The sequence below is a fragment of the Callorhinchus milii genome, unplaced genomic scaffold (assembly GCF_018977255.1).
Source record: "Callorhinchus milii isolate IMCB2004 unplaced genomic scaffold, IMCB_Cmil_1.0 Scaffold3, whole genome shotgun sequence".
Taxonomy (NCBI): domain Eukaryota; kingdom Metazoa; phylum Chordata; class Chondrichthyes; order Chimaeriformes; family Callorhinchidae; genus Callorhinchus; species Callorhinchus milii.
This window is the reverse complement of record NW_024704744.1, coordinates 37,157,379-37,185,271: the sequence shown is the minus strand read 5'-3', so window position 1 is coordinate 37,185,271 and position 27,893 is coordinate 37,157,379. Positions and strand designations below refer to the sequence as shown.

General features: G+C 43.0%; 2 protein-coding genes across 2 annotated transcripts in view; one reads left to right on the top strand and one right to left on the bottom strand.

Annotated features, from left to right (window-relative positions):
* The window catches only part of LOC103189816 (protein FAM162B), an 18,506-nt gene extending 16,384 nt beyond the window's left edge, over positions 1-2,122 (top strand). The window contains exon 4 of the mRNA XM_007910338.2: positions 116-2,122. Within this exon, the coding sequence (XP_007908529.1) occupies positions 116-232 (117 nt within the window). The 3' untranslated portion in view covers positions 233-2,122. The remainder of the gene's footprint in view (positions 1-115) is intronic.
* kpna5 (karyopherin alpha 5 (importin alpha 6)) lies at positions 1,324-27,893 on the bottom strand. Its single transcript, XM_007910339.2, has 14 exons — positions 27,776-27,893; positions 24,230-24,360; positions 24,031-24,135; positions 23,847-23,946; positions 20,916-21,010; positions 19,062-19,193; positions 17,901-17,989; positions 17,083-17,182; positions 14,372-14,535; positions 13,950-14,028; positions 12,520-12,645; positions 9,710-9,837; positions 6,366-6,544; positions 1,324-4,991 (listed from the first exon to the last, which is right to left on the bottom strand). The coding sequence occupies exons 2-14, from the start codon at positions 24,356-24,358 to the stop codon at positions 4,804-4,806; spliced, it is 1,614 nt and encodes a 537-aa protein (XP_007908530.1). The 5' UTR covers positions 24,359-24,360; positions 27,776-27,893; the 3' UTR covers positions 1,324-4,803.

The window sequence follows — 27,893 nt, the reverse complement described above, 5'->3', positions numbered from 1 at the left end:
GCAAAATATAATTTTGAAATGAAATATAAATTTTGGAGGTAAAAATCTGTAAATAATTAAGTCATGGTTTATGTATATTTTGCTTCAGCATTTTCTTTGTGTGTGTACTCCTCAGGCTGTTGAAAGGCATGAATCCCTGACCAGCTGGAATCGAGCAAAAAAGGCAAGATGGAGAGAGGAAGCTCTGCGTGAACAGGAGGTTGCTGGAGCTGTTTCTATTAAATCACAATAATTTAAATGCTGGAAACAAATCAAATTGTTAATTTGACCACTTATTAAAATGTAATGTTCTGATGTACATCTTGATCACACCGTTGGAAGACTCCCCCGATGAGATCAAGGATATGAGTAACCATCATTTGTGTTAATGTTTTAGGTAGCATTGGGACAGTTTCAAAGCTTTACGTAGAAAGAAGTTGGGCAAAGGAAGGCGGCAATAAATAGAAATGTTTTATATTGTAAAGGCGTTAGGATATTTTTAATTGAGATAACCCTTAAAATTCAAGGTTTAATTGTTAATCTGCTGCTTTTGAATGTGCTTCATCACAAACCTTTGTTCTACCATGAAGTTAGATCAGTACTAACTTGTGTCATTTCTAGCAAGGAGTATTGTTAATATTTTCAAAGATTGGAAGGAAAGGGAGGTAGTTAGGAGTTGCTGATATGAAGGCAACTAAATCAGCTGCTGGTAGATGAGGCATTACCTAATTTTGTATAGCATTGACTCACATTTTGTTACCAATTTGGTATGTTGATCAATACCCACACAATCAGGTTTAGTAATCATTTCAAAAACTTCCTTGGATGCTTTCAGAACAAGAGCGAAAGTGCTCCTGTTAAGAACTACTCTGGAAGAGATTGTCAAAGACAAAAGCTTCAAGTGGAGAGAATTGTGACAAGTTGAAGACACTGTCTTTCTCCTTCCTCTCCCCACCCGCACCCCCAGTAAAATCCAGACAGATGAATTACACTGAAATATATACTTGGAGAGGATGAAAATGCCTTTTATTAGCAAACTAGGAACCAAGATGTGATACGCTTGTGAATGCTGAATACAGCCATAGTTAAGAGAGGGAAGAGATAAAGCAAAGAAAAAACATTCAATTTTGCTTTATTTCAACCAACCAATTGTCTGTACAAAGAAACATTTAACTAAACAATTTTGATCACACTATATGATTTAGTTAGAAGCCAAAATAATTTGGATCTTGTGTTTCAGCCCATGCTAAAACCTTTAAGAAATTTAACATAGTTAGTTAAGCTCCAGCAAGTTTAAGCAATCATACCTGACAATTAAAACATTGAGTTAAAACAGAACCAAAATATGTGAATGGATTTTATTTTTTTCATTACTTTCTGGATAATACCTTCCAATTTCAAAACATTCCATGAAACTTAATTCATTAGTTTTGTACGTCTGCTGGACGATCACTAATCAACAATGGAAGAAAGAAAATTACACCGCGCCACAGATGTGTGCACAAATATAACCCAAAACGCAGGCCAGACAATAGATTTCTTCTGCAAGTATTTTTACATATTTTAAACTTGGTGTGAATAATATTATCCTGCAAAATACTTTGCAGAATATTAAAGCATGGGGGGAGGGAAGAGGGAAAACAAGAAGCTTGTCACTTCATTCTAGGGCTGTTGCCAGCAACAGTACAAAATAAGTAATCTCAAGTACAAGAATTTATCCAAAAGCATGAGTAGTCATATCAAAACTGTACGAATAGTTTAAAAAAAAGTAGGTTTAATTTAGGGAACATATATTTGAACTATTTAGAAAGATTCAGCATAATTTCTATAACTGCATGGCAGATACAGTAGATGCACTGCAGTTATAGCAAATGAAGGTGCAATAGTTTTTTGTTTCCAATATGTTACAGTAACAATTAGTTGGAGTTTTAAAAAAAAAGCAACATATATACTGAAAAGCTCAGGTTGATTATGTGCTGGGTAACCAATACAAAAACTGAGCTCTACTTTCACATGACAAATAGCTAATGTACCAAATGAGTGAGTCATCTTCCCAGTCATTGGCTACATTATGTAATGTGACTTTGTTCTACAGCAGGGATAAAACTAAGTAGCACAGCAAATTTGCTGGACAACCTAAAAAGATAAGAAAGGGGAGGACATTTCAGCTGCTAGGGTTAATAAAAATGTAGTTACATTATCACAGTTGATCAATTTTTTCATGATATTGAGAAACTGAACACAAATGTACATTAGCTCTCATGTTTATGGCTATGTAAAATTTACTCTAAAGTAAGTTTCTAAGTAACAATCCCAACAGGCTTAAATATTGTACTTCTAGTTGGAACTAATATGCCTATAGAACTTTTTGATGAGCAAGTATTCCATTTGAAAGCAACATGAAAATTTACCAATTGTACTTATGCAAGTAGCCATGGTGTTCTGACTATATATACTGACATATCCATGCACACCATGCATAATCCAGTATGTGAAAACACTATAGACTATTGTGCATTACTGTTCTAATTATTTCAGGGTTTAAGATGCATTTCGACAAGAATTAACTGCAACTTTTACAAAACTAGTTTTTCCTTTTAAGTTACCCAGTCCAGAAGATGTATCACTCACTGAAAAGGCATCAGTTGGAGTACTTAAAGCTGCTTACAGGGGATTTTGGACCTAACCAATACTTCCAATTACAATGGTATGTTTTCTGATATGGGATCTTTTCCCCTCTTCCCTTCACTTGTCAGAATACAACAGTTGCATTTCATTATAATGCAATAGTCAAGTTGTTTTCTACTCTATGACACTGTACAGATTAATAAACATCTTCTTACTACTAAAATACATGTTTTTATTTTTGCTATTCCAAAAGTACATCAGAAAATCTATCCTCTGGCAAGCTAAATAATTGAGGTTCAGAATTCAAACTACTTACTGAAGAATGCAAGGAAATTAGCCAAACATTAAACTAATCTACTTTCCTAGATTCTGGTGCTAACCTATCAAAGGAAAGATTTTTTGAAGAACCTTTTAGGAGGCAAAAAACAATGTTAACATATTTGGATTTTTGACACTGAAAGTATGGGATTTGCATCTCTATAGCATGGGACGTTGCAACTAAATAAGCATGCATTTCTAGTTCTTGATTGGTTAAAGAAAAATTCAAGATGTCTTCAAAAGTTGCATTTGAAGCACAAATTCATTTGAATTCCCCTTACAAATCAAATGATGGGGTTATGCAGCTTTATTTACAACACTCCATGTAGATTAGAACACACAATCTGTCACAAATTGTTACAATCTGCAACCACGCCTCATTTCTTTCACAAAATATTCTTGCTTTCTACTTTAAATAAGGACGTCAGTAGAACAATTTTCACCGCCTTTAGGGAGTCCTCAAGGTTACTAATATTGTTTACTCGAGGTCTATTCGATCATGATAGTGGTGATAGTACAAGCATAAGGGAATATTCTGCAGTAAGAGTTTACACACTGTACCAAAATAAGCTTTGATCTACAGACAACATACAGAAATAACTTTGCTACAATGAGCAAGACTTCCAAGTGCCAGTTACTGAAGAGAGAAAAATTTGTAAACAATAAGTCTACAAATCAGCATGGTAGCAGAGCCCTAAACTAGCAGTTATTAAGAGCACTAATTTGGCCTCTTTAGCCTTATCACACAATCAAAGCCAAATTCAAATACCATTTTAAACAGACTTTATCTTCTGGCAAAATGGGGCAAAAACTGGAGTTTGCTTCCAATCAGAAAAATCAGAAATTCATAATTATATGACCTTATCAGGTTTCAGTGCTTGCCAATTATTTCACTTGCCAAACACATGAGTGAGTATGTATTGTCCATGTATATACCTGTACACACACAATAATTTACATGAAGGTACTTGCCAAGAATGCTACAAACCTCAAGTCTCCTCCATGGAGAGTGAGCACATACGGAATTATCTTCTAGTCTGTTATAAATAAAATGCAATTTACAGATTTCCATATTGCAATATAGTCGAGCAAATGCTGATAATTATGGTCTTCATTTACATAGAATTTTGACTTGTGCTGTTGCAAATATTTATACAAGTCATTATAACTTTTTAAAACAGGTTTGTCTTAATTGAAGAGGTAGATTTGACATCCAGTGGGTCATCTGTAAAATCTGTTCACAGATATTTGTGTTTAAAGCTGCAAAATGTCAATTCTTGACTCTTGACAGCAAAACTACTTTACAAATTTGAAATTCTAAATGAGGACACAATGCAGCCTTGAAATGTCCTGCATACTTAGTAATATTTAGAAAGAATTTTGGTCAAATACTATATTTTCTATTCTGGATATAAAGAGGAAGCCACACTTTTAACAATATTTGAGGCCCCAAATCCCAAATAAATGTTTAAATTAGGGCTGTATACAGTTAAATTAAATAGAACAATACTATATGGCTGCAATATTATTTGCTGCAATGCCAGCAAATGAGGGAGAATTTCTCTCCCAGATGAAGGGAGAATTTGCCACCACTCTGATATCTCCTTTCATTCCCAGACCGAATCACTTACAACAATATCTGATTGCTGTACAACACCCATTTACTTATATAAAGTAGCGTTTAATATGAAATGAACAGCCCCAGTTTAAATTTCACCTTTCGGTAGAAAGGGGCATAAGCTGCATCACATTGTTGCCCTTTCAAACACATTTATCTTGAACAAAGCAGCTTTTCCATAATGTTGGCTCCGAAGACGCAAGAGTCGTAAAGTTCTAGATGTGGTGTAAGGATGACAGGCATTTTCATCCATCATGCATTTAGAGCTGGAAACCTTCCATTGGGGCCTCCGGTTGCTGGAAGATGAATTGCTGCTGATTTTCATCCACTTGTGGTGCAATGCTTGAGTCCTCCTCTTCTATACCAAAATAATGCTCAATCAAGTCGAAAGCCTTCTGATAGATCTCCTGATTCTCATGGCTTTGGAGGAACTCGATCTTGTCTAAGCCTGAAATTATAAACCAATGCATTAGTTGAACTGTTTACCATTACTTTAAAAATAACCTGCAGTTTGTGAATAAATCACACACTTTGTTGCAGGAAGAAAAGATATGGGATAATTTGTTTTAAAGGAAGAGTTTAGGGCTACCTTGACCAGAGGCAGTAAACCCCACAAATGTAGAAGAGGTGGTAATGAATTAATGCAATACATGTCTGGTAATAAAGTTTAGGTATCAGTTTCGCTCAGTTGGTAGCACTCTCGGTCGGCTCTAAGTCATATGGGTTCAAGCCTCACGCCAGGACTTTGAACTCATAAATCTAGTCTGACACTCCAATACAGTGGTTGAGGTGTCTTGAATTGTTGGATGAGTCGTTAGACCAAGGTCTCATCTGCCTGTTCAGACAGATGTTAAAAATCCCATGGCACTATTCTAAAAGAGAAGGGAGTTTATCTTGGTATACCGGGCAACAATCTCCCTAACAAAATTGATCAACTACTTCAGGCCTATTTGCAGGACACTGCTGTGGGCAAATATGGCTGCTGGGTTCACTATACAGTCACTACACTTTACAGTATATACTGTGAAGTGCTTTGAGACATCCTTACGATGTGAAAAATGCTATATTAGATGCAAGGATTATTATTAATACATATCTGAATCTATTCCTAACTGGTCTAATATTTCTCAGCAATGGAAACTCAGTCATGGTTCCCACTCATCATCATTAAGCAGTTTGTGGCAACCTGTTGGGATGGCACCTTCCCCACCCCAAGTGGACAATAACAATAATAATAATACTTGCATATGATATAACGCCTTATTACGTCTTTGAAAGATCTCAAAGCGCTTCACAGAATATACTGTAAAGTGAATTGACTGTACATTTTGTGGGCGAAACATGGCAGCCAATTGCGTCCAGCAGTGTCCCACAAACAGTCGTGGATTGAAGTGACCAAATTATTTTTTTTTTTGAAGGAATTATTACCCCCAGAAAAGCGATCCGCCTTTCGAACAACAACTGGGCTCCTACTTACTATTAAGTAACCAGAGGCGTGTGGAGTAAGGAAACTTTCCCAATATTTCGCCCTGCAGGGAACATTGTGTGAATGTGGGCCGAGGCAGGATTAGGCTCGTGAAGAACTTAATATCAATATTCTCTCATGAATAATGGCCACTTGGACGAGTTATTGGAGGACATTCCAATGAATGTCCTCAGCAACTGTACCTCAGCAAAAACAAAAACTCACTCGAACGCCTTAAAAAAAGAGGGGAATAGTTTTGAGGAGGAAAGAAAAAGATTTATCTGCCCATACAATAAAATGCATTCCAAGCTACACCCTATCTAAAAAGTGAAACAATATCTATTAGATTTTTTTTACCATAGGCTTCTTCAATTAGGGCACAGTATGGATTGATACCAGTTCCATTCAGTTTGGCTTCTTGCTCTCCTAATCGTAGAATGTTTTCAAGTCCATTCAGTGCAACCTGCACAATTTTGGAATCCATGACAGTCAGCAAATCGCACAGTGGCTTGATACAACCCAATTCTACCAGATACCTACAACAGGAGACAACGGTGTCAGTTAATAACATCCATTGCTTTGTTGTGTGCAGCAATAACTTATAACACCACATCTGAATATCTTTTTGTCCCAAATGCTGGAAAGGATGAAAAGACTCATCTTAAGCAGGTCTTTCAAGATTGTTTTCCTGTGTCCTAATTTTCCACAGTATTAATGGAAGTTTTTCGGTCAATTCCAAATCAAGCAATTCTAACATATTCCAGAAGAAACCTAAGACATGCAGGCCCAGCTTTTGCCAATTGTTTGAATAATTTTCCACATTACTTTTTTTTAAAACCATGTTGAAAATTCATGTATTATCAGATAAGCAACTATTTTGTACAGACTTCCAGCTACAGTAATCATCAGCAACCCTCCTTTTTCTCTGCTTTACTCACCAGTTAATTTATGTTGATAACTTGAAGAGAAGCCATGAAGGCACTACTTATTCTCATGCTAAAAGTGTTACAAGGGTAAATGGGCCCCAAACTGTAGTCTAAATTATTTTATCCTAAGGACTCATTCTTCCAAAATTGAATGATTGGTAAGATTTTGATTGTGTGCATTACATTTTACTGAAGTAGGATTTTCTTCTATCAAGAAAAGACCTTGGATTGGTTACATTCTTACTATATTTAAAGTACTAAGATCATGCATCAATACTGAACATATTATTTCAGAAATATATAAAATATCTTTAAAATCACTTAAATGGCTTAACAACAACAACAACAAGATTCCATTTAAAGAGCGCCTTTCACGTCGGGAGGACGTCCCAAGGCGCTGTACAGTTGGGTCAGGACCCGAGCAGGGGAGAAATGGTCAGGGTGAGGGGAGGGAAGGGAGGGAGCGAGGCGGGGTTAGAGAGTCGAGAGGGGAGCTGAAGGCTCGGTCAAAGAGAAAGGTCTTGAGACCGGCCTTGAAGGAGGAAAGGGAGGAGGCAAGGCGAAGGCACTGGGGAATAGAGTTCCAGAGCCTCGGGGCTGAGAGGCTGAAGGCCCGACCACCGATGGTAGGGCGGTTGGGGCGGGGGATGTGGAGCAGACCGGAGCCAGAGGAACGGAGGGTACGGGCAGGTAGGTAGGGGGATAGTAGGTCGGAGAGGTAGGAGGGAGCAAGGCCGTGAATGGCCTTGTAGGTGAGGATGAGGATCTTGAATTCGATCCTCTGGGGGATGGGGAGCCAGTGGAGGCGAGCGAGGGTGGGAGTGATGTGGTCGCGAAGCCTGGTGCGGGACAGTACACGAGCTGCAGAGTTCTGAATGACCTGCAGTTTGTGGAGGGAGGTGCCGGGAAGGCCGGCGAGGAGAGAGTTCCCATAGTCCAGCCTTGAGGTGATAAAGGCGTGGACCAGAGTTTCAGCAGCGTGAGGGGTGAGGTAGTGCCGTAGTCTGGCGACTTTCCGGAGGTGATGGAAGGCGGTGCCAGTTGTGGCGCGGATATGAGGGAGAAAGGACAGGGTCAAAAAGAACCCCGAGGAGAGTGCAGCCTTGGATGCTGATGCTGTCAGCGCCTGAGGTGCGGAGGGGCTGACGCGAACCAATCAGGAGGGCCTCAGTTTTACGCACGTTGAGCTGAAGAAAGTTGTCTCTCGTCCAGGACTCGATGTCGGACAGGCAGCTGTCAGGACATCGGTGGTCGTGGAGTTGAGGGTAGAGGAGGAAAGGTAGAGTTGGGTGTCATCCGCATACATGTGGAAGTTAACCCCATGTCTGCGGATGATGTCACCAAGGGGAGCATATAGAGGGTGAAGAGGAGGGGACCGAGGACAGAGCCTTGACGGACACCGCACGAGACAGTGCGTGGGCTGGAGGAAAAACCATTCGTGGAGACAAAGTGAAGACGGTGGGAGAGGTACGACCTAAACCACTCAAGGACAGGGCCTTGAAGGTTGAGGTGGGAGGACAAGCGGTGGAGGAGGATAGCATGGTCGACCGTATCGAATGCTGCCGATAGGTCGAGGAGGACGAGGAGGCAGAGGGAGCCCTGGTCACAGATGGTCAGGATGTCATTGGTGACCTTGACCAGGGCAGTTTCTGTGCTATGGGCAGCACGGAAACCCGACTGAAGGGGTTCGAATAATGAATGGTTGGAAAGAGCGCAGCTGGGAGGCGACAACTCGTTCCAGGACCTTGGACAGGAAGGGAAGGTTGGAGATGGGCCGGTAGCTTGATAGCTGCGACGCATCAAGGGAGGGTTATTTCAAGGTGGGAGTGATGGTGGCAGTTTTTAAGGGAATGGGAACAGAGCCAGAGGAGAGGGACAGGTTGACGATGTCTGTGATATGTGGGGCAAGGAGGTGGAGCTGGGAGATAAGGAGTGGAGTGGGGATGGGGTCAAGGGAGCAGGTGGTGGGTTTCAGGGATAGGATGAGTTTGGTGACAGAGGGTGGGGAAACGGGTACGAAAGTGTGTAGGGGAGGATGGGTAGGAGTCGGAGTGTGGGAGGGAGGGGGTGGGGTGTGGGTGGATGTTGGAGGGGAAGTGACCGCGGAGCGAATTCCCTTGATTTTGTATTCAAGGAAATCCAGCATCTCCTCGCAGTGAAGGTTGGAGGAGATGACCTGCGCAGGGTGGCAGGGGGGACGGAGGAGTTGGGATGTGGTAGAGAACAGTAGCCTGGGGTTGTTCTTCGCCTCCAGGATTATCCTGGAGTAGAAGGACGATTTGGCCGAGGCTAGAGTGGAGCGGTAGATTTTGAGGAGGTCCAGCCAGATTTCTCGGTGGACCGTTAAGCCAGATTTGACCCAGGTGCGTTCAGCGGCCCGCACCTGGCTCTTCAGTGAGCGGAGGTGGGTGGTGAACAAGGGGGAGGAGCGAGAGTAGGAGACAGTACGGGAGGTGATAGGGGCAAGAGTGTCAAGTGTGGAGGAGAGGGTGTTGTGGAGGAGGGTGAGAGCAGAAGAGGGTCAGTAAGTCAATTAAGAGACTAAAAACAACATATGCAGGTCATAAGTTGTTTTAAGATTTCAAAGCACAATAGAGCACAAGTATAAAATCAAACAAAATGTTAACATATACCATTTATAAACTATGTCTATTCATCTCACTTGAGTCATACTCTTAACTTTTTTTTAAAAGAACACCCATAATCGAGTAACCTTCTACACATATTGTTCTATATACTGGGTAGAACATTCACGAAGCCTCACTTATCAGTTACCTGATCTGCTCTGGAGTCCCTCCAGAAGTTGCATTAGTGATAGCCCATGCAGCTTCTTTTCTAGTGCGGAATTCTGCCTTTTGGAGAACGTCAATCAGCACTGGGAAAATATTTGCATCTATTACAGCCTAAATATGAATACAAAATAAAAGGTGAATTTTAATTAAGAAATCCAGAATACTTACATCAAAACAATCATCAATTTTTTTAGAAAATAAAATTTGGTAAATATTCAATACATATACAGTGCAAGCATGATTTGTTGATATTAATGTGTTTGTTTACAAAGTGCAGAGTTGAGGTTGAATATTGAAATTTAACGCTCCTAGAAAGGTAATAGAATATACAAAAAAATTGAAGAAAGACAAATCTTTCGGATTTAAAATGCAGGGAATTCTTACAGTAATAAGAACTCACATTGTACATCAACAATTTAAGAGCAACTTCATGTACATCAATTTTGTTTCAAAACAATTTTGTTTTGCCCACAAAATATACACTCAGTTTACTATGAGTGGTAGGTTTTGAAAGCAGAGAGGGATAGTGCGAGGTGGAATGCTTTTGGAAGGGCATTATAATAATGATAATCCTTGCATTTGATATTGCACCTTTCATCTCAAAGAGCTTCACAGGATTTCCTGCAATGTGTAGTGACTATATTTTGTTGACGAACCCAGCAACCAATTTGTGCACAGCATTGTCTACAAACAGCCATGAAGTGAATGACCAATTTACCTGCCGGATTGTTGGCCACTGGAAGAAAATTATGAATTCCATAGAACAACAACTTGCATTACTAGAGCGCCCTTTACACTGGGTAGCATCCCAGAGCGCTTAATAGTGGCGGAGTCTGACACTGAGCCAGGGGGAGAGGGAGGGGGGAGTTGACTGTAAGCATGATCAAAAATACAGATTTTTAAGTGGGATTTGAAGGTGGGGAGGGAGGGGGCAAGGCAGAGGGATTGAGGGAGAGAGTTCTAGAGCTCAGGGCGTAGTGGCTGAAGGCACAGCCACCGATGGTGGAGTGGAAGGGACAAAGGACAAACTGTGAGGGGTAAGCAAATCGGATAGGTAGGGAGGTGCGAGGGATTTGAAAACGAGTGAGTGGATCTTGAAATCGATCAGTTCGATAATTGGGAGCCAGTGGAATGTGGTAAAGACTGGTGTGATGGGGGTAAGGAGTTTTGTGCGGGTGATTATCCGGGCGGCCGGCGGAGTTATTAATTAATTGGATTTTGTGTATGGTGGAGCTGGGGAGACCAGCGAGGAGGGCATTGGAATAGTCCAGCTGGAAAGTGACAAAAGGTGTGGATGAGGGTTTTGGATGTGAGGTATGAAGGGAGGCAGGCAATGTGACAGAGGTGGAAAAAAGTGGTCCTAGTCAGGAAATGGATGTGGGGTAGAAAGGAAAGCTGAGGATCGAACCCGTCACCTAAGTTGTCCACGGGTTCGAAGGAGAGCCCAGGGAGGTTGAGGAGTTCAGACCCGCAGGAGAGAAGACGTTGACGGGAGCCAAAGAGTATGGCTTCTGTCTTGTTGACATTCACCTGCAGGAAATTTGCACTCATCCAGATGTTGATGTCGTCAAAGAAGCTGACAGGACATCAGCGGACTGGGAGTCGCAGCTAAATTTGGGTGTCATCCGCATACATGTGGAAGTTGACCCCGTGTCTGTGGATGATATCACCGAGTGGGATCATGTAGATACGGAAAAGGGGGTTAAGGATGGAGCCTTGGGGTACCCCACAGGTGACTGGGCGGGGGTAGGAAGAAAAAATATTTTCTGAGATGTATTGTTGGCGGTTTGTTACGTAGGACTCGAATCATGCAAGTGCGGTTCCACTAAGGTGGATGAGGGTAAAGAGGCGGTGGAGGAAGATGGTGTAATCATCTATGATGAACGCAGTGGAGAAGTAAGGAGAACAAGGAGGCAGATGGAGTCCTGGTCACAGAGAGAGAGAGGACACAGATTGTTACTTTGACAAGTGCTTTCTCTGTTCTGTGGACAGGGCGAAAACCGGACTGCGAGGTTTGAGTAGGGAGTGGAGGGAGAGGTGTGAGCGAAGTTGATTTTCAACGACACGTTCCAAAACTTTGGCCAGGAAGGGCAGATTTGAGATGGGTCTGAAGTTTGTGAGGTTTGAGTGATCGAGGGTAGGTTTTTTAAGAAGGGGCAGAAAAATAATAATAATAATAATCCTTGCATTTGATATAGCGCTTTTCACGTCGGGAGGACGTCCCAAAGCGCTTCACAGAACACACTGTAAAGTGAATTGACTGTATATTTGTGGGCGAACGCGGCAGCCAATTGCGCACAGCAATGTCCCACAAACAGTCGTAGATTGAATATGACCAATTTATTATTGTTTTTGGTTTTGGAGGGATTATTATTAGGCGTGTGGAGTAAGGAAACTTGCCCAAGGTTTCGCCCTCTGCCTGGAATTGAACTCAGGTCTCTCGCTTGCAAAGCGAGTGCTCTAACCACTGAGCTACAGGACTCCACGAATGGTTGAAAGCTTGTCTGTCAATACTAAGGCAGAGGGGGCAAGCGATCTGCAGCAGGACACTTTTATCATAAAACAGTTTGTGTATCTAAAACAGGCATCTATATTATTCAGCATTTCAATATGCCCAATGATTTTTTAAAAAAACATTGCACTAAACAAGACATTTCACAAAAGCACAGTAGAAATATCCAGCAGAGAAAAGCTAACAAACATCCATACTAAATGTTGAATCATTTACTTTACACACCATGGCAATTAAAGAAGTTTTAGTATACATTGAACAGTAAAGAACAGTGCATTAACCTGAATTTGTGCTCGGTTTCCTGCAGTTATGTTGGAAACTGTCCAACATGCTTCTTTCCGTATAGATTCCTTTGGACTGCTCAACAAATGCAGAAGGCATGGCAATGCAGAACAGTTCAAAATTACCTAGTAGAATGAACAGAAATAAAGTTAAGTGATATACCAAAGTATTTAGAAATCTGAAGTGAAATGTTTATGCCATTAATTTTTAAACTCCCAAAGTACTTCAATATACAGTAGAACTCCTGTGTGTTTGTTTGTGTGAGGGGGCTCCATAAAATCCCAACCCAGCCTTATAATGTGCTGCAATTGTGTGTAGCATCTCCACATTATGATTCCACTAATCTAACAATGTAACTGCTATGACCTGTAAAGTGTGCAGAAAATGAAGTCGATGGCAATCGGATAATCTAAAAGTCAAGACATTATTTTAAGTGCTTAAGAAGCCAGTCGGCTCACAAGCTCAAGTTTCCATAGGGCTTTTTAAATAAACCTTACCATGCAGAAGGGGACATCCTGCTCATAGTGCTCAGAAAGTGGTGGCAGCAACCTGATAACCCAATCTGATGACCATTTTTCACACTTTATAATTGAGATATTGAGATGACTACACAAAAATAGCCCTGCCCTTTTCCAATAATAAAATACTAATAAGTATCTCAAATTGCTCTATAAAGTGCAGACAATGATGTCCTGACAACCTGAAACTCAACTATTATTTTAGTGCTGGACATTGGCTACCTGGGCATATTGCACTCACCCAAGGACTTGTAGTGGAGCTACTCTGTACTTACCCTGAGACACACTGTCTGAACTCATCAGCTGTCGCATCAATTATTCCATTGCCCCCCTCACCGGTCCCCCCAGCCCAACCATTCATAAAATTCAATAAATTAAAAACTCCTCCTTCACTCAACTTGCTCCGACCTCCTGCACGACCCTCTTTCCCTCCGCTCCACCATTGGTGGCCGTGCTTTCAGCTATTACATCCTCAAACCATGGAACTTTCTGTCTCAATCAATCTGTCCTGCACCCTCTGTCCCCATCTTCAGATCGCACCTGAAGACCTTCCTCTTCCTCCTCATCACCTCCCTCTCGCATCCCAGCTCAGCATCAGGCTCTGCCACTGTTAAGGGCTCTCGGACACTATCCCACGTGAAGGGTGCAAAATAATTGCAAGTTGTTGTTGTTGTTAAACATAATGGTGCAATTTGAGATGTTTTGGTTCAGTTGATTTAAAGATATGCACTGATATGATTCAAAGAGTACTTTATGCAGTTACTGAATATATGCTTCAACAATATAGCATACACATTCAACCAAGGGCAGGTGAGAAAATAATTAACATCTACACTTGTGAAGCTGATTGGTGGCTACAGGGAAGACCCAAAACACTACCCAAGCACCAGAGTGCAGGGAACTGCTTTTACCTGGGTTTGGATGTCATCTCCAGTAACAATGTTTCCTACCGCTCTTAGTGCAGGTGATACCACCTTATAATCATTATGCCTATCAAGAAATACAACAGATCAGTACAAAATTCACCGCTGCAGAACTTTGTTGATAAGTAAAGTACACATACAAGACATATTTTACTTTTTAAAAAGGTTCTAAACAATTTTAAGCCAATAAATGATACCCATGTCAATTTGATCAGCTTCTTTTGTTTGAAGCCATATTAAAGCAGAGGCCACTTACCATTTTTGTGCCTTAAATAAAAAGGATGCTATATTCTACATATAATTTATATATGGAATTCAGTAGCCTGCAATTTAAATACAAATTCCATCTAAACCAAAATTCCTGCTCTTTCAACAAATGGCAATAGTTGACAATAAACCAAAATGCTTACATCAAAAGCTCCACCAATCGCCTGCAAACCCCAGAGTCAATAACTATTTGGATTTTTTCATTGGGTCCATCGGAAAGGTAAGATAGGGCCCAGCAGGCATCTGCCAGAACATCAGAGTCGCTGCTAAATAATAGTCTGGATAATACATTTAAACAAGGAGACACCTGGAACAGAGGAAAATCAGAGTAGCAAATTTCACAGTGATTCATGTAAATTCTATTGCAGAACAATTTCATGTAGATTATAAAAGGCAGAGGTTGGAAAATATTTCAACAAATATTTTCTAAATGGAATATAAAATGCTTTTAATATAAAAAAACTAATATGGTACTTTCATATACATGTCAATAACCTCTGCTAACCTAATTTAAGTAAATGTATTGAATGCAGTGTACCGTTAGACCAAGAATTTTGAAAAATCTGATCCAGGACTATATTCCAATAAAAGCTTGTTTGAAGATAACAACAATCAGAAAGGAATACAACCATTATCTAACTCCAGAAATTAGACAACAGATTTCATGTTGTTCTATTTTCTTCCAACTACTCCCTATGAAAACTACTTCCCTATGAAAATGGCCAAAACATTTTCCCCACTAAAGAAAATTTTATTTTAAATCTGTATTTGGGATTGCGTCCCCTCTTCCCAACTTCAAAAAGAAGTTATGTTGGAACCAAAGAAGATCCATTTCATTTAGTGGGACAGACACTTTGGTCTACTGAGTACACAATCAACAACTAGAAAGTACTGATGTTCTCAAGGAGCTTCAGACCAGTTAGTATTACTCTACCTACTCAATTATTCTAAATCTGTGAATTACTTTAGATTACTCTGAATTTGTGAGTTTCAGTACAAATTGAAACCTAAAAATCGCCTGCCTCAGAGTCCTTGAATTGTTTGCTTATAGTTCAAAGGCTAAATAAACCACTCCAGAAATATTTCTCCTTAGAAAATCTTTACAAACTAAAAAGTAGCTATGAGCAGTAATAACTGTCAGTAGTTAATTATTAAAATTAAACATGGAAATTGAAGCAACACTTTAAATTGGGAAGATTAACAAACTGTTTCAATTCTATAGTATTCTCTAGAATACACCTAATACAATTTATGCGAGTTTGTCTGGAACTCATACTTTGCGTAAATTGTATTAAATGTTACGGTCCCGACTGATACAACTTATGTGAGTTTACTGGTAATTTTAAATGTTCATTTAATTATTATTTAAGCTGTTAAAGCAGTTGCTTTTTTNAAAAAAATACCGTGTCCTATTATATTTCTCCCATCGGCATATGCTTCTTCTGTTCGACCCTGAGCTGTCCTTTCTCCCTCATATCAGCGTCACAACTGGCACCGCCTTCCATCACCTCCGGAATGTCGCCAGACTACGGCACTACCTCACCCCTCACGCTGCTGAAACTCTGGTCCACGCCTTTATCACCTCAAGGCTGGACTATGGGAACTCTCTCCTCGCCGGCCTTCCCGCCACCTCCCTCCACAAGCTGCAGGTCATTCAGAACTCTGCAGCTCGTGTACTGTCCCGCACCAGGCTTCAGGACCACATCACTCCCACCCTCGCTCGCCTCCACTGGCTCCCCATCCCCAGAGGATCGAATTCAAGATCCTCTTCCTCACCTACAAGGCCATTCACGGCCTCGCTCCCTCCTACCTCTCCGACCTACTATCCCCCTACCTACCTGCCCGTACCCTCCGTTCCTCTGGCTCCAGTCTGCTCCACACCCAACCGCTCTACCATCGGTGGCCGGGCCTTCAGCCTCTCAGCCCCTAGGCTCTGGAACTCTATCCCCCAGTGCCTTCGCCGCCTCCTCCCTTTCCTCCTTCAAGAATGGTCTCAAGACCTTTCTCTTTGATCGTGCCTTCAGCTCCCCTCTCGACTCTCTACCCCCTCCTCGTTCCCTCCCTTCCCTCCCCTCACCCTGACCATTTCCCCCCTGCTCGGGTCCTGACCCAACTGTACAGCGCCTTGGGACGTCCTCCCGACGTGAAAGGCGCTCTATAAATGGAATCTTGTTGTTGTTGTTGCTCCTTGTCTGGCCTCCTTTTGCTGGGGTGCAGTTCAGACCTTGGATGCCCTCCAGTAACCAGCCCAAGCAGGCAATGTTCACATTGAGCATTAACAACGAGTTTTGGCAGGCCACTGTCGAGGACATCACAGCCGAGCCTGACCTCTCCCTATTTATAATAATCATTGCATTTGGTATAGCACCTTATCACATCGGAAGGATGTCTTAAAAGCCCTTCACAGGATTATTGTGAAATGAAGTGACTGTGTATTTGTACAGAAACGCGGCAGCACAGTTGCACATAGAAATGAAATGAGTGACCAATTTTAATCGTGGGATTGTTGGCCAGCACACCTGGAGAAACTCCCTTCGCTTTTCGAATACTGCCATTGAAACTTTAACATCCACCTGAATGAGAAGACAGGACCTCGGTTTAAAGTCTCATCCGAAGGATGGCACCTCCGACAATGCAATACACCTCCAGTGTTGTAAGGGGACCAGAAGCAGGAACCGTTTTGTTTTAACCTTGGGAATGCAGAGGCCATTTTCAACTCCACACAAATTTGAACCATCACAGGATTTGGAACAGCGAGTTCCTGGTCTGTAACCTACAACTCTATTCACTATACAACTGGTTTACCCCCACCATTGCTTTTATCACTAAAGATGAACCATGGCCTAAAACGTACCTTTTCAAAGTCTGGTGGTGGATTCTTTCCTCTGCACAAGTTGGACAAAGCCCACACAGCATTTCTAGTTGTAGTAAGTCTGTTGGACTTGGTTAATAACCTAATTTTAAAAAAATATACAGTATATGTTTCAGCAGAAGTTTACTTTAAGGAACTATGCATATATTCTATCTGGCTCTCTGCGATCCTAACGTTCTAATTCTGTGGAAACTCCTCTACTTGCATTAGTTGCTTTACAAATGCCATTGAGAGAGGACACGATTAATTAATCCAAGTAGCTAATTTTGGTATGAATTTAACCTACCAGAAAGAAACAAAATGAAACGCACTCACTATCTGATACATTATTCTTGGGTCCACCTAAAACATCACATGTTCCTTACAGTTAACATCCAAGCGTCACACCAAAGCATCACTCCTAACAAGTGAAAGAAACAGGAAGTGGTAAATGAAACTTTAGCACCACAATTTCCTGAGAAAGTGAATATCGAATACAATTTTTTTTATAAAGAGATGATTGTGAGCTGAGAACTGATTATACAAAGGATAAAGGCGCCAGAATGACAGTTGGCAATAAGTCTTATGTTCAAACAATGCTGATCTCTGTTTATTCAAAACTAACTTGAAAAAAAAATAAGGAACGAGGAGAACATTCTAGACAAAGGGAATTTCCCATGTATCAATGATATACATATTAGGAACTCTCAGACATGTTTCAAGATTGTTAAGTATGGGTTTCTGATTGCGACAGACTCAATTCATCAAAAAAAATTCCCATGTTATGTACCATAATACGGATTAACACGTTTTTTACTCACTGTAAAAGGGGAGGAAGTATTCCGCAGTTTAAGACAAAGTCTCTGCATTCAGCATTGTCACCTGCAATGTTGCCCAGTGCCCAGACAGCCTGTAAGATAAAATACACAATGGTCATCTACAGAATGAAAGATATATTAGTCTAAAACGAAAATCTTAAGAATCACAAATGTTAATAAAAGAAAAATTGCAATTGATACAGCACCTTTTATGTCAACTCAAAAAGCTTTAACATTTATTGTAAAGTATAATGACAACATTTTTTGCAGGTGAAATGTAGCATTAAGCAGGTGAAATGTAGCACTAAGCTTATAAACTGTGTTTGTTATAAACTGTATTTATTTGACGTTGTCTCAGAAGGAGCCAGGTGTAAAGTGTAAAGTGAATGATCAATTTTATTTGTTAGCCAAGACACCAAGAGAAACTTCCTTCTCTTTTCAAATAGTCCCACAGAATCTTTAACATCTAGCAGAAAAGGTAGACAGGACCTCGGTTTAAGTTCTCATCCAAAGGCTGGGACCTATAACAATGCAGCATACCTCCTGCACTGCAATGAAGTATATGAATTCAAAGTTCCGACATGGGGCTTCAGCGCCTTGGGACGTCCTCCCAACGTGAAAGGCGCTATACAAATGTAATCTTGTTGTTGTTGTTCTACCCACAACCTATTAACTCGGAGATAAGTGCTACCAACTGAGCCAAGCTGACACACAAGAAGTAGCTATACAATTTTGAAAGAGAAATTGTAGCTTGTAATTTGTAAGAAATTTAAACTTTTGGCAAGTGGGAAGCATTCACCACTGGTTATAATGCATAGATCAGACTATAATCGATGAAAACACACCTAACTACCACCCAGTCCTTTTCTCTATTCAGTGTCATTTTTACATTAAGTATCACCAAGTATAATTTAAATACTAAAATAACAATTCATTGTCTCAAGTTTTTCCATCTGGATAAAATCATTCAAATGAGAAAATGGAAAAACATTTTAAAACAAACTTGTATTTTACTCAACTTGATTTTTGTGCTGTAGTTTTACGCCAAATGTTACCCATATTGTGTTTGTGAGAGGGAACAATGTTGTTCAAAACAGAATAGAAAAATACAGACAAACCAATAGAGAATATTTAAACTATTTAATATGAAGCAAAATATTTTACCTGTTCTTGCACATCCTCATATTCAGAGTTTAACAATTCAATGAAGATAGGAACTGCGTCAGCTTCAATAACTACTTTAGTATGGAGGAATGTTCCAGAGGCTATGTTTGTCAATGCCCATGCTGCCTCAAACTGCAGGAAAAGGAATCTCAATCAAACAACCACACATTACAATTCTTTCTGCACTTCACAAAAAGTCAAGGATTGCATTTTTAAGTAATTCAGTATTCTCACAGGTATAACAGTTTTTCATGAACTTTTACAGCACTTATTTTATTCACAGAATATTAAGGAACTTTTTATTGGTAACCATTAATTTTGAAATATTCTGCTGCATGAATACAATTCTCAACAGTTTATAATGAGATTGGAGCAATCCAGATGGAGTCTGGGGTATTGTATTGCTGGCATCTTCAAGCTATGCAGGTTCAATTTATATTTGGTTATTTTAAGTAAGAAGTGTTAAAATTTGTAGAAAAGCACATTCTCGGGATCACCACTTGAAATATGTTTTAATAAAGTTTAGAACCATAGAAGTGCAGTAAATTCTGGCAAAATAAAATGAACCTTAACAAATCAAACCTATTTCCATTTATGATAATCATCCACTTTCATTGCAATTACTCAGCCAAATTCAATCGACATGGCAAGGTACAGATTTCCTTCCTTATTCATGAGAATTGTCCTCATTTACATGACAGAAAAGCTCTCCAGTTGGTTTAGTTGCAAGTATTAGATTTTGCTTTATATATAGTTCTACCCCACATCCAGGCCATGATCTGCTCTGCCGTCCCCCACCTCCGCAACATCGCCCGGCTCCGCCACTGCGTCTCCCCTCAGGCCGCCGAAACTAGGCTAAACTACCCCAACTCCCCACATGTCGGCCTTCCCAACTTTTCCCTCCATAAGCTGCAGATCATCCAGAACTTTGCAGCTCATGCCCTCTCCTGCACCAGGCTCTGTGATCCTATCACCCGCACCCTCGCCCAGCTCCGCTGACTCCCCATCCCCCAGAGGAAAGAGTTCAAAATCCTGTCCTCGCCTTCAAGGCCATCCACGGTCTTGCTCCTTCCTACTATGTGACCTGCTAACCCCATATCAACCTGTCTGTTTCCTCCACTCAGCAGGCTCCAGCCTGCTCCACGTCCCTCACCCGGCACGCCACACCATGGGGGTCGGGCCTTCAGCCTCTCTGCCCACACCATGGAACTCCATCCCACAATCCCTTGGCCTCTCTTCCTTGTCTCCTTCAAGGTACATCTCAAGACCCTCCTCTTCGACTGTGCCTTCGGCCACCAGCCTACCGGCCCTGCCCTCCATTCCCCCCTGATCCTAACCCCCTGCTCGTGTCCAAATCCTTGACTGTCCAGTGCCTTGGGACATCATCCTGACGTGAAAGGCGCTATACAATTGTAATTTGTTGTTGGTCCTTTTCCGACCAGACACCCGGGTAAGTCTCATTCAGTATTTTTGAAATGCTACTTATAATCTTGATTTAGCAGCAGAACTAAGCATAGAGCTCAGCAGTAAATTCAAAATTTACATAGCATTTATATCCTTGAATAGCCATTGTTACCAAAGAACAGCACAGCATCAAAAGCATTTTCATGCCAGAATATATTTCTTTGTGCTATATAGCTCATAAGCAACTTTTACATGTTGATAGCTGTTCTCGTATTGAAAAGATATAAATCACACAAAATCTCTGGAAATCCAATGCATTGAGGCACATTAAAGCTACATCAGAAAAATTTAAAATAATACATCAAGGTTGCTAAATGATATCATGCAAATGCTTGAAACAAGTTAACAACTAACTTCAGCAAACTTTTCATTTGTGAAATGTATGCTCACTTGAAGGGTAAAATTCTCATCTCTCTTCAAAAAGTCCACAAATCTCTGCACAACACCAGGTGTATTTATGACTTCATCTATGGGCGGATTAGGTTCTGCAATGGTAAGAAAACCATTATGAAACTAGGTCATAAAGAGACAAAAATAATCCCATCCTTTGTGATCAGGTAACTTTTTCCCCACAACTAACGCAACATTTTCATTTTATTAACATACATTGTGTCAAGTCAATTGAGGGAGAAATACTTCCTGGTGACATTTGTCGAGAATATTTAATTGCACCAACTTGTGCTCCTATTCTTAACAACTAGAAGGGCGTTTTTGATAGGAGGTAAACTGTTGTGGAAACAGTTGGTTTAGCTTGCAAAATTTCTAAAATATTCTGATTAATATAGGTATTAAGGAAGTGAATTACATTTGAGAGAATAAAACATGATTTTGATAACATTTCCTTCAACTAAACCACATTGAGAACTTTTTCCCACTTGGCTCCCGTTTCCCCGAAAGCCAAAGCCCTAGGGGATAGGGTTTCCTAACTGGACAACAACAAAACAAAATTATATTTATAGAGCGCCTTTCATGTCCTAAGGTACTGGACAGTCAGGGGTCAGGACCCTAGGATGGGATAGGGGTGAGGCAAGGCAAAGAGGTGGGAGGGCAACCGAAGGCACAGCCTTGAAGGAGGTAAGGGAGGAAGCGAGGCGAAGGGACTGTGGGATGGAGTTCCTGAATGTGGGGGCAGGAGGCTGAAAGCTCGGCCACCGATGGTAGGGCGGGCCAGGTGGGAGACATGGAGCAGGCCTGAGCCCGCTGAACGGAGGGAGCGGGCAGGTTGGTAGGGAGTCTGTAGATCAGAGAGGTAGGAGGGGGCAAGGCCATGGATGGCCTTGAAAGTGAGGACGAGGATCTTGAATTCGATCCTCTGAGGGATGGGGAGCCAGTGGAGTCGGGCAAGGGTGGGAGTGATGGGGTCATGGAGCCTGGTGTGTGTGAGAGTACATGAGCTGCAGAGTTTTGGATGATCTGCAGCTTGTGAAGGGAAGAGTTGGGAAGGCCGATGAGAAGGGAATTTCTATAATCGAACCTTGATGTGACGAATGCTTGGGTGAGGTTTTCGGCAGCCTGAGGGGTAAGGCAGTGACGGAGTCTGGCAATGTTGCGGAGGTGGTGGTAGGTAGTGCTGGTCAAGGCGCAGATGTGGGGGAGACAGTTCAGGGTCAAACAAGACACCTAGGTTTCGTGGAGGCTAATGCTGCCAGCGCACGAAGTGCGGAGGCACTGGCGCGAACCAATCAGGAGGGCCTCAGTCTTGCTGACTTTCAGCTGGAGAAAGTTGTCCTTCATCCAGGACTTGTTGTTGGACAGGCAATTGATCAGGACGCCAGTAGTCATGGAGTTCCGGGTGGAGGCAGAGAGATGGAGTTGGGTGTCATCTGCATACGTGTGGAAATTTACCCCATGTCTGCGGATGATGTCACCAAGGGGGAGCATGTAGAGGGTGAAGAGGAGGGGCCCGAGGACACAGCCCTGAGGAATGCCACACGAGACGGTGCGGGGGCTGAAGAGAAGCCATTAGCTGAGACAAAGTGACCGCGGTGTGAAAGGGAGGACCTGAACCAGTCAAGGACAGAACCTTGGAAGTTGAGGTGGGAGGAGAGGCGGTGGAGGAGGATTGGCAGTGTCAAAAGCGGCGGAGAGGGCGAGGAGGCAGAGGGAGCCCTGGTCACACATGGTCAGGATGTCATTTGTGACCTTGACCAGAGCAGTTTCTATGCTGTGGGCATCACAGAAACCCGATTGAGGGGCTCATGGAGGGAGTGGGAGGAGAGGAAAGAGCGAAGCTGGGAGGCAATGGCTCTCAAGGACCTTGGACAGAAAAGGGAGGTTGGAGATGGGCCGGTAGCTGGATAGTAGGGAGCTAGTTGAACTCCAGCAGTACCAGAACACACACTGTGGGGGTCTCCCCAAGCCTTGGCTCTCATTAACTTGAACCTAATACTCTCTAGAATTAGATAATCAGGGTCCGTCCCACCTGGACGAAGGTGTGCATTAAATAGGAAAATTTCCATGAGTAAGTGGCATACATAAGTCGAACTCTCAGTTTAGATTCTCTTCAGCATAATGATGGGTTTCAGAATGTGTCACACATCCAGCTGCCTGAAAACAATACTCAAACCATACAAAAACATACATGTTATTCCTAGAATGTTTCTATATCATACAAGAACACGTACAGTTTTTCCACTTCAGTTTGAGAAGCTGAGTCGCCTTATAAAAATCAAGTTTGCCGAAAAATTTGACAGAGACTACACTTTACAATGAAGTGTTTTGAGACATGCTTCTGACCTGAGAGGTGATGTACAACATCAATATATCAACAATGCTATTTCTTTGTCGACAGTCATGTTTCTATTAACTTAATGGATGAATTGCAGTTAAATTCACAAAGTCAAAAGCAGTTATTGAACCAAATATTTGGACAAGAAATTCAGATCAGTTATGGACGTTTACATTTGAATACTCAAAAAATAGCCCTGCAAGCTTATCTGCAAACAGAAATAAAATAAAGAAGAGAAACAGCAGGAAAACATGACAAGAAATTATTAGTGTTGCGATCACCATTTTGTTATGAAAAATAGTGACTAAAGCAGATTACTACTGTTTTCAAAATTTCAATTTCACTTTCTGGCCCAACCCAGTGACAGTCTTTAAACCTGGATTACATACAACCTGAATTCTAGTACTGTACATAGCAACTACTAGTAATAATAATTGTTGCATATGATCTAGCTTCTTATCACGTCTTCGAGATTTCTCATTCACAGTACTTAATAAAGGATATTAAATAAAAATTACAGAAATTCACTATGGTGATTATGAACATAATGATGTCGTTCTCCTCATACCCTTCTATCTCAGATCGGTTCTCACCTTTTGAAAGCAATTTTCTAAACTTTTGTGTGGCTGCAAGCTGCTGATCAGGATCTTCTGAAAAGATCATCTGCACCATCTCCATTGTAATCACACCTTCCTGCAAATTAAGGTTTTATGTATAAGGATTCAAAAAGATTTCAAACACAGGCAAAGAAATACTGCTTATTGCCTTTCCACTCACCCCTGGTGCAGATACTACAGTGGAACTTATGTCAGGGTCTTGAATGGGGCTTTCGAACATAGCTTCCTCACCTCCAGGGACGGAAACATTTCTGCGTTTAAACAGCTGTAATTATAGGTGGGGAAAAGGCAAAATGAAAAATGCAATTGAACTTATTCTTTAAATAATCACCTTATTTCAATTATTGGTCCACTCATACCTGTTCTTCCCTTTTCTGTTTTCGTAGCTGGATCCCCTCTTCCTCTCGTCGCCTTCGCATTTCCTGAGTGTTTAATGCTTTGTTCTTGTAGCTTCTCATTCTGCAGTTATCTTTCACTGGGCTTGCCATGTCTACAATAATACATCTACTAAAAATTAAAATCAGGCAAGATTCTGTTCATGTCAAATCAGTTATTTATAACTATAACACACAACTAATCTTTCAAATAAACACTGCATCTTGAATTAGCTTGTATATAGTACTTAATTATAAAATTGCTATTAGTAAACACAACACAATTAAAGTCTCACACACACACAACAACAAATTGCATTTGTATAGCACCATTCACGTCAGGGGTGACACAAAGCCCTGAACACATCCACACTTCTCTCTCACACTCAGTCTCTCTGACCGATGACTACACTCTGTCTTTCTGATGACAGTTGGCCTCTCTCTCTCTCGCTCACTGGTGACAACAACTTGCATTTATATAGCGCCATTCATGCCTGACAATATCTCGGGAGCACTTGGCCTCTCTTGCTCCCTCTCTGGTGACAGATATAATAATAATAATAATAATCCTTGCATTTGATACAGAGACAACTTTCTTCAGCTCAACGTGCGTAAAACTGAGGCCCTCCTGATTGGCTCACGTCAGCGCCTCCGCACCTCAGGCGCTGACAGCATCAGCATCCAAGGCTGCACTCTCCACCTCTCAAAGCCGGTCAGGAACCTCGGCGTTCTGTTCGACCCTGAGCTGTCCTTTCTTCCTGATATCCGCACCACAACTGGCACCGCCTTCCATCACCTCCGGAATGTCACCAGACTACGGCACTACCTCACCCCTCACGCTGCTGAAACTCTGGTCCACGCCTTTATCACCTCAAGGCTGGACTATGGGAACTCTCTCCTCGCCGGCCTTCCCGCCACCTCCCTCCACAAGCTGCAGGTCATTCAGAACTCTGCAGCTCGTGTACTGTCCCGCACCAGGCTTCGGGACCACATACTCCCACCCTCGCTCGCCTCCACTGGCTCCCCATCCCCCAGAGGATCGAATTCAAGATCCTCATCCTCAACTACAAGGCCATTCACGGCCTTGCTCCCTCCTACCTCTCCGACCTACTATCCCCCTACCTACCCGCCCGTACCCACCGTTCCTCTGGCTCCGGTCTGCTCCACATCCCCCGCCCCAACCGCCCTACCATCGGTGGTCGGGCGTTCAGCCTCTCAGCCCCGAGGCTCTGGTACTCTATCCCCCAGTGCCTTCGCCGCCTCCTCCCTTTCCTCCTTCAAGGCCGGTCTCAAGACCTTTCTCTTTGACCGTGCCTTCAGCTCCCCTCTCGACTCTCTACCCCCTCCTCGCTCCCTCCCTTCCCTCCCCTCACCCTGACCATGTCCCCCTTGCTCCAGTCCTGACCCAACTGTACAGCGCCTTGGGACGTCCTCCCGACGTGAAAGGCGCTTTATAAATGGAATCTTGTTGTTGTTTTCACGTCTTCTAGACATCTCAAAGCGCTTCACAGAATATACTGTAAAGTGAATTGACTGTATATTTGTGGGCGAACGCAGCAGCCAATTGCGCACAGCAATGTCCCACAAACAGTCGTGGATTGAAAATGACCAATTTATTATTGTTTTTGGTTTTGGAGGGATTATTATTAGGTGTGTGGAGTAAGGAAACTTGCCCAAGGTTTCGCCCTGACTTGCCTGGAATTGAACTCAGGTCTCTCGCTTGCAAAGTGAGTGCTCTAACCACTGAGCTACAGCTGCCCTCTCTCTGGTGACAGATGGCCTCTCTCTCCTCCTCTCTGGCGACAGTTGGCCTCTCTCTCTGTCCTCTCTCTGGTGACAGTGGCCTCTCTCTCTGCCTCTCTGGTGACAGTTGGCCTCTCTCTGGTGACATTTGGCCTCTCTCTCTGCCTCTCTGGTGACAGTTGGCCTCTCTCTGGTGACAGTTGGCCTCTCTCTCTCTGGTGACAGTTGGCCTCTCTCTCTGTGGTGACAGTTGGCCTCTCTCTCTCTGGTGACAGTTGGCCTCTCTCTCTCTGGTGACAGTTGGCCTCTCTCTCTGCCTCTCTGCCTCTCTGGTGACAGTTGGCCTCTCTCTCTCTGGTGACAGTTGGCCTCTCTCTCTCTGGTGACAGTTGGCCTCTCTCTCTCTGGTGACAGTTGGCCTCTCTCTCTCTGGTGACAGTTGGCCTCTCTCTCTGCCTCTCTGCCTCTCTGGTGACAGTTAGCCTCTCTCTGGTGACAGTTGGCCTCTCTCTCTGGTGACAGTTGGCCTCTCTCTGGTGACAGTTGGCCTCTCTCTCTGGTGACAGTTCGCCTCTGTCTCTGGTGACAGTTGGCCTCTCTCTCTGGTGACAGTTCGCCTCTGTCTCTGGTGACAGTTGGTCTCTCTCTGGTGACAGTTGGCCTCTCTCTCAGGTGACAGATGGCCTCTCTCTCTGGTGACAGTTGGCCTCTCTCTCTGGTGACAGTTCGCCTCTGTCTCTGGTGACAGATGGCCTCTCTCTCTCTGGTGACAGTTGGCCTCTCTCTCTGCCTCTCTGGTGACAGTTGACCTCTCTTTCTCTGGTGACAGTTGACCTCTCTCTCTCTGGTGACAGTTGGCCTCACTATCTGCCTCTCTGGTGACAGATGGCCTCTCTCTGGTGACAGTTGGCCTTTCTCTCTGCCTCTCTCTCTCTGGTGACAGTTGACCTCTCTCTCTCTGGTGACAGTTGGCCTCACTATCTGCCTCTCTGGTGACAGATGGCCTCTCTCTCTCTGGTGACAGTTGGCCTCTCTCTCTGCCTCTCTGCCTCTCTGGTGACAGTTGGCCTCTCTCTGGTGACAGTTGGCCTCTCTCTGGTGACAGATGGCCTCTCTCTCTGCCTCTCTGGTGACAGTTGGCCTCTCTCTGGTGACAGTTGGCCTCTCTCTGGTGACAGTTAGCCTCTCTCTGGTGACAGTTCGCCTCTGTCTCTGGTGACAGTTGGCCTCTCTCTGGTGACAGTTGGCCTCTCTCTCTGGTGACAGTTGGCCTCTCTCTGGTGACAGTTGGCCTCTCTCTCTGGTGACAGTTGACCTCTGTCTCTGGTGACAGATGGCCTCACTATCTGCCTCTCTGGTGACAGTTGGCCTCTCTCTCTGGTGACAGTTGACCTCTCTCTCTGCCTCTCTGGTGACAGTTGGCCTCTCTCTGGTGACAGTTGGCCTCTCTCTCTGCCTCTCTGCCTCTCTGGTGACAGTTGGCCTCTCTCTCTCTGGTGACAGTTGGCCTCTCTCTCTGCCTCTCTGGTGACAGTTGGCCTCTCTCTCTGGTGACAGTTGACCTCTCTCTCTCTGGTGACAGTTGGCCTCTCTCTGGTGACAGTTGGCCTCTCTCTCTCTGGTGACAGTTGGGCCTCTCTCTGTCCTCTCTGGTCTCAGTCGCGGCCTCGCGCGCGCTCACAAGATGGCGCCGCAGCCCGGGCCCACATCAGTACAGTTCCCCCCTCCTTCTCCCCCGGCCCAGCGGCCAGAGAAATTGCGGCGATCCCCGAGCCCTGCGTGTCTGACCTGCGGTGCCAAGCTTCGCTTCGCGGGGGTCCTTCTCGCCACTCGTGTCCAACTCAATAAACGGCCGCACGGCGATGGCGACGCGTCTCCTGAGGTTCACAGAGTCGCATCCCAAACG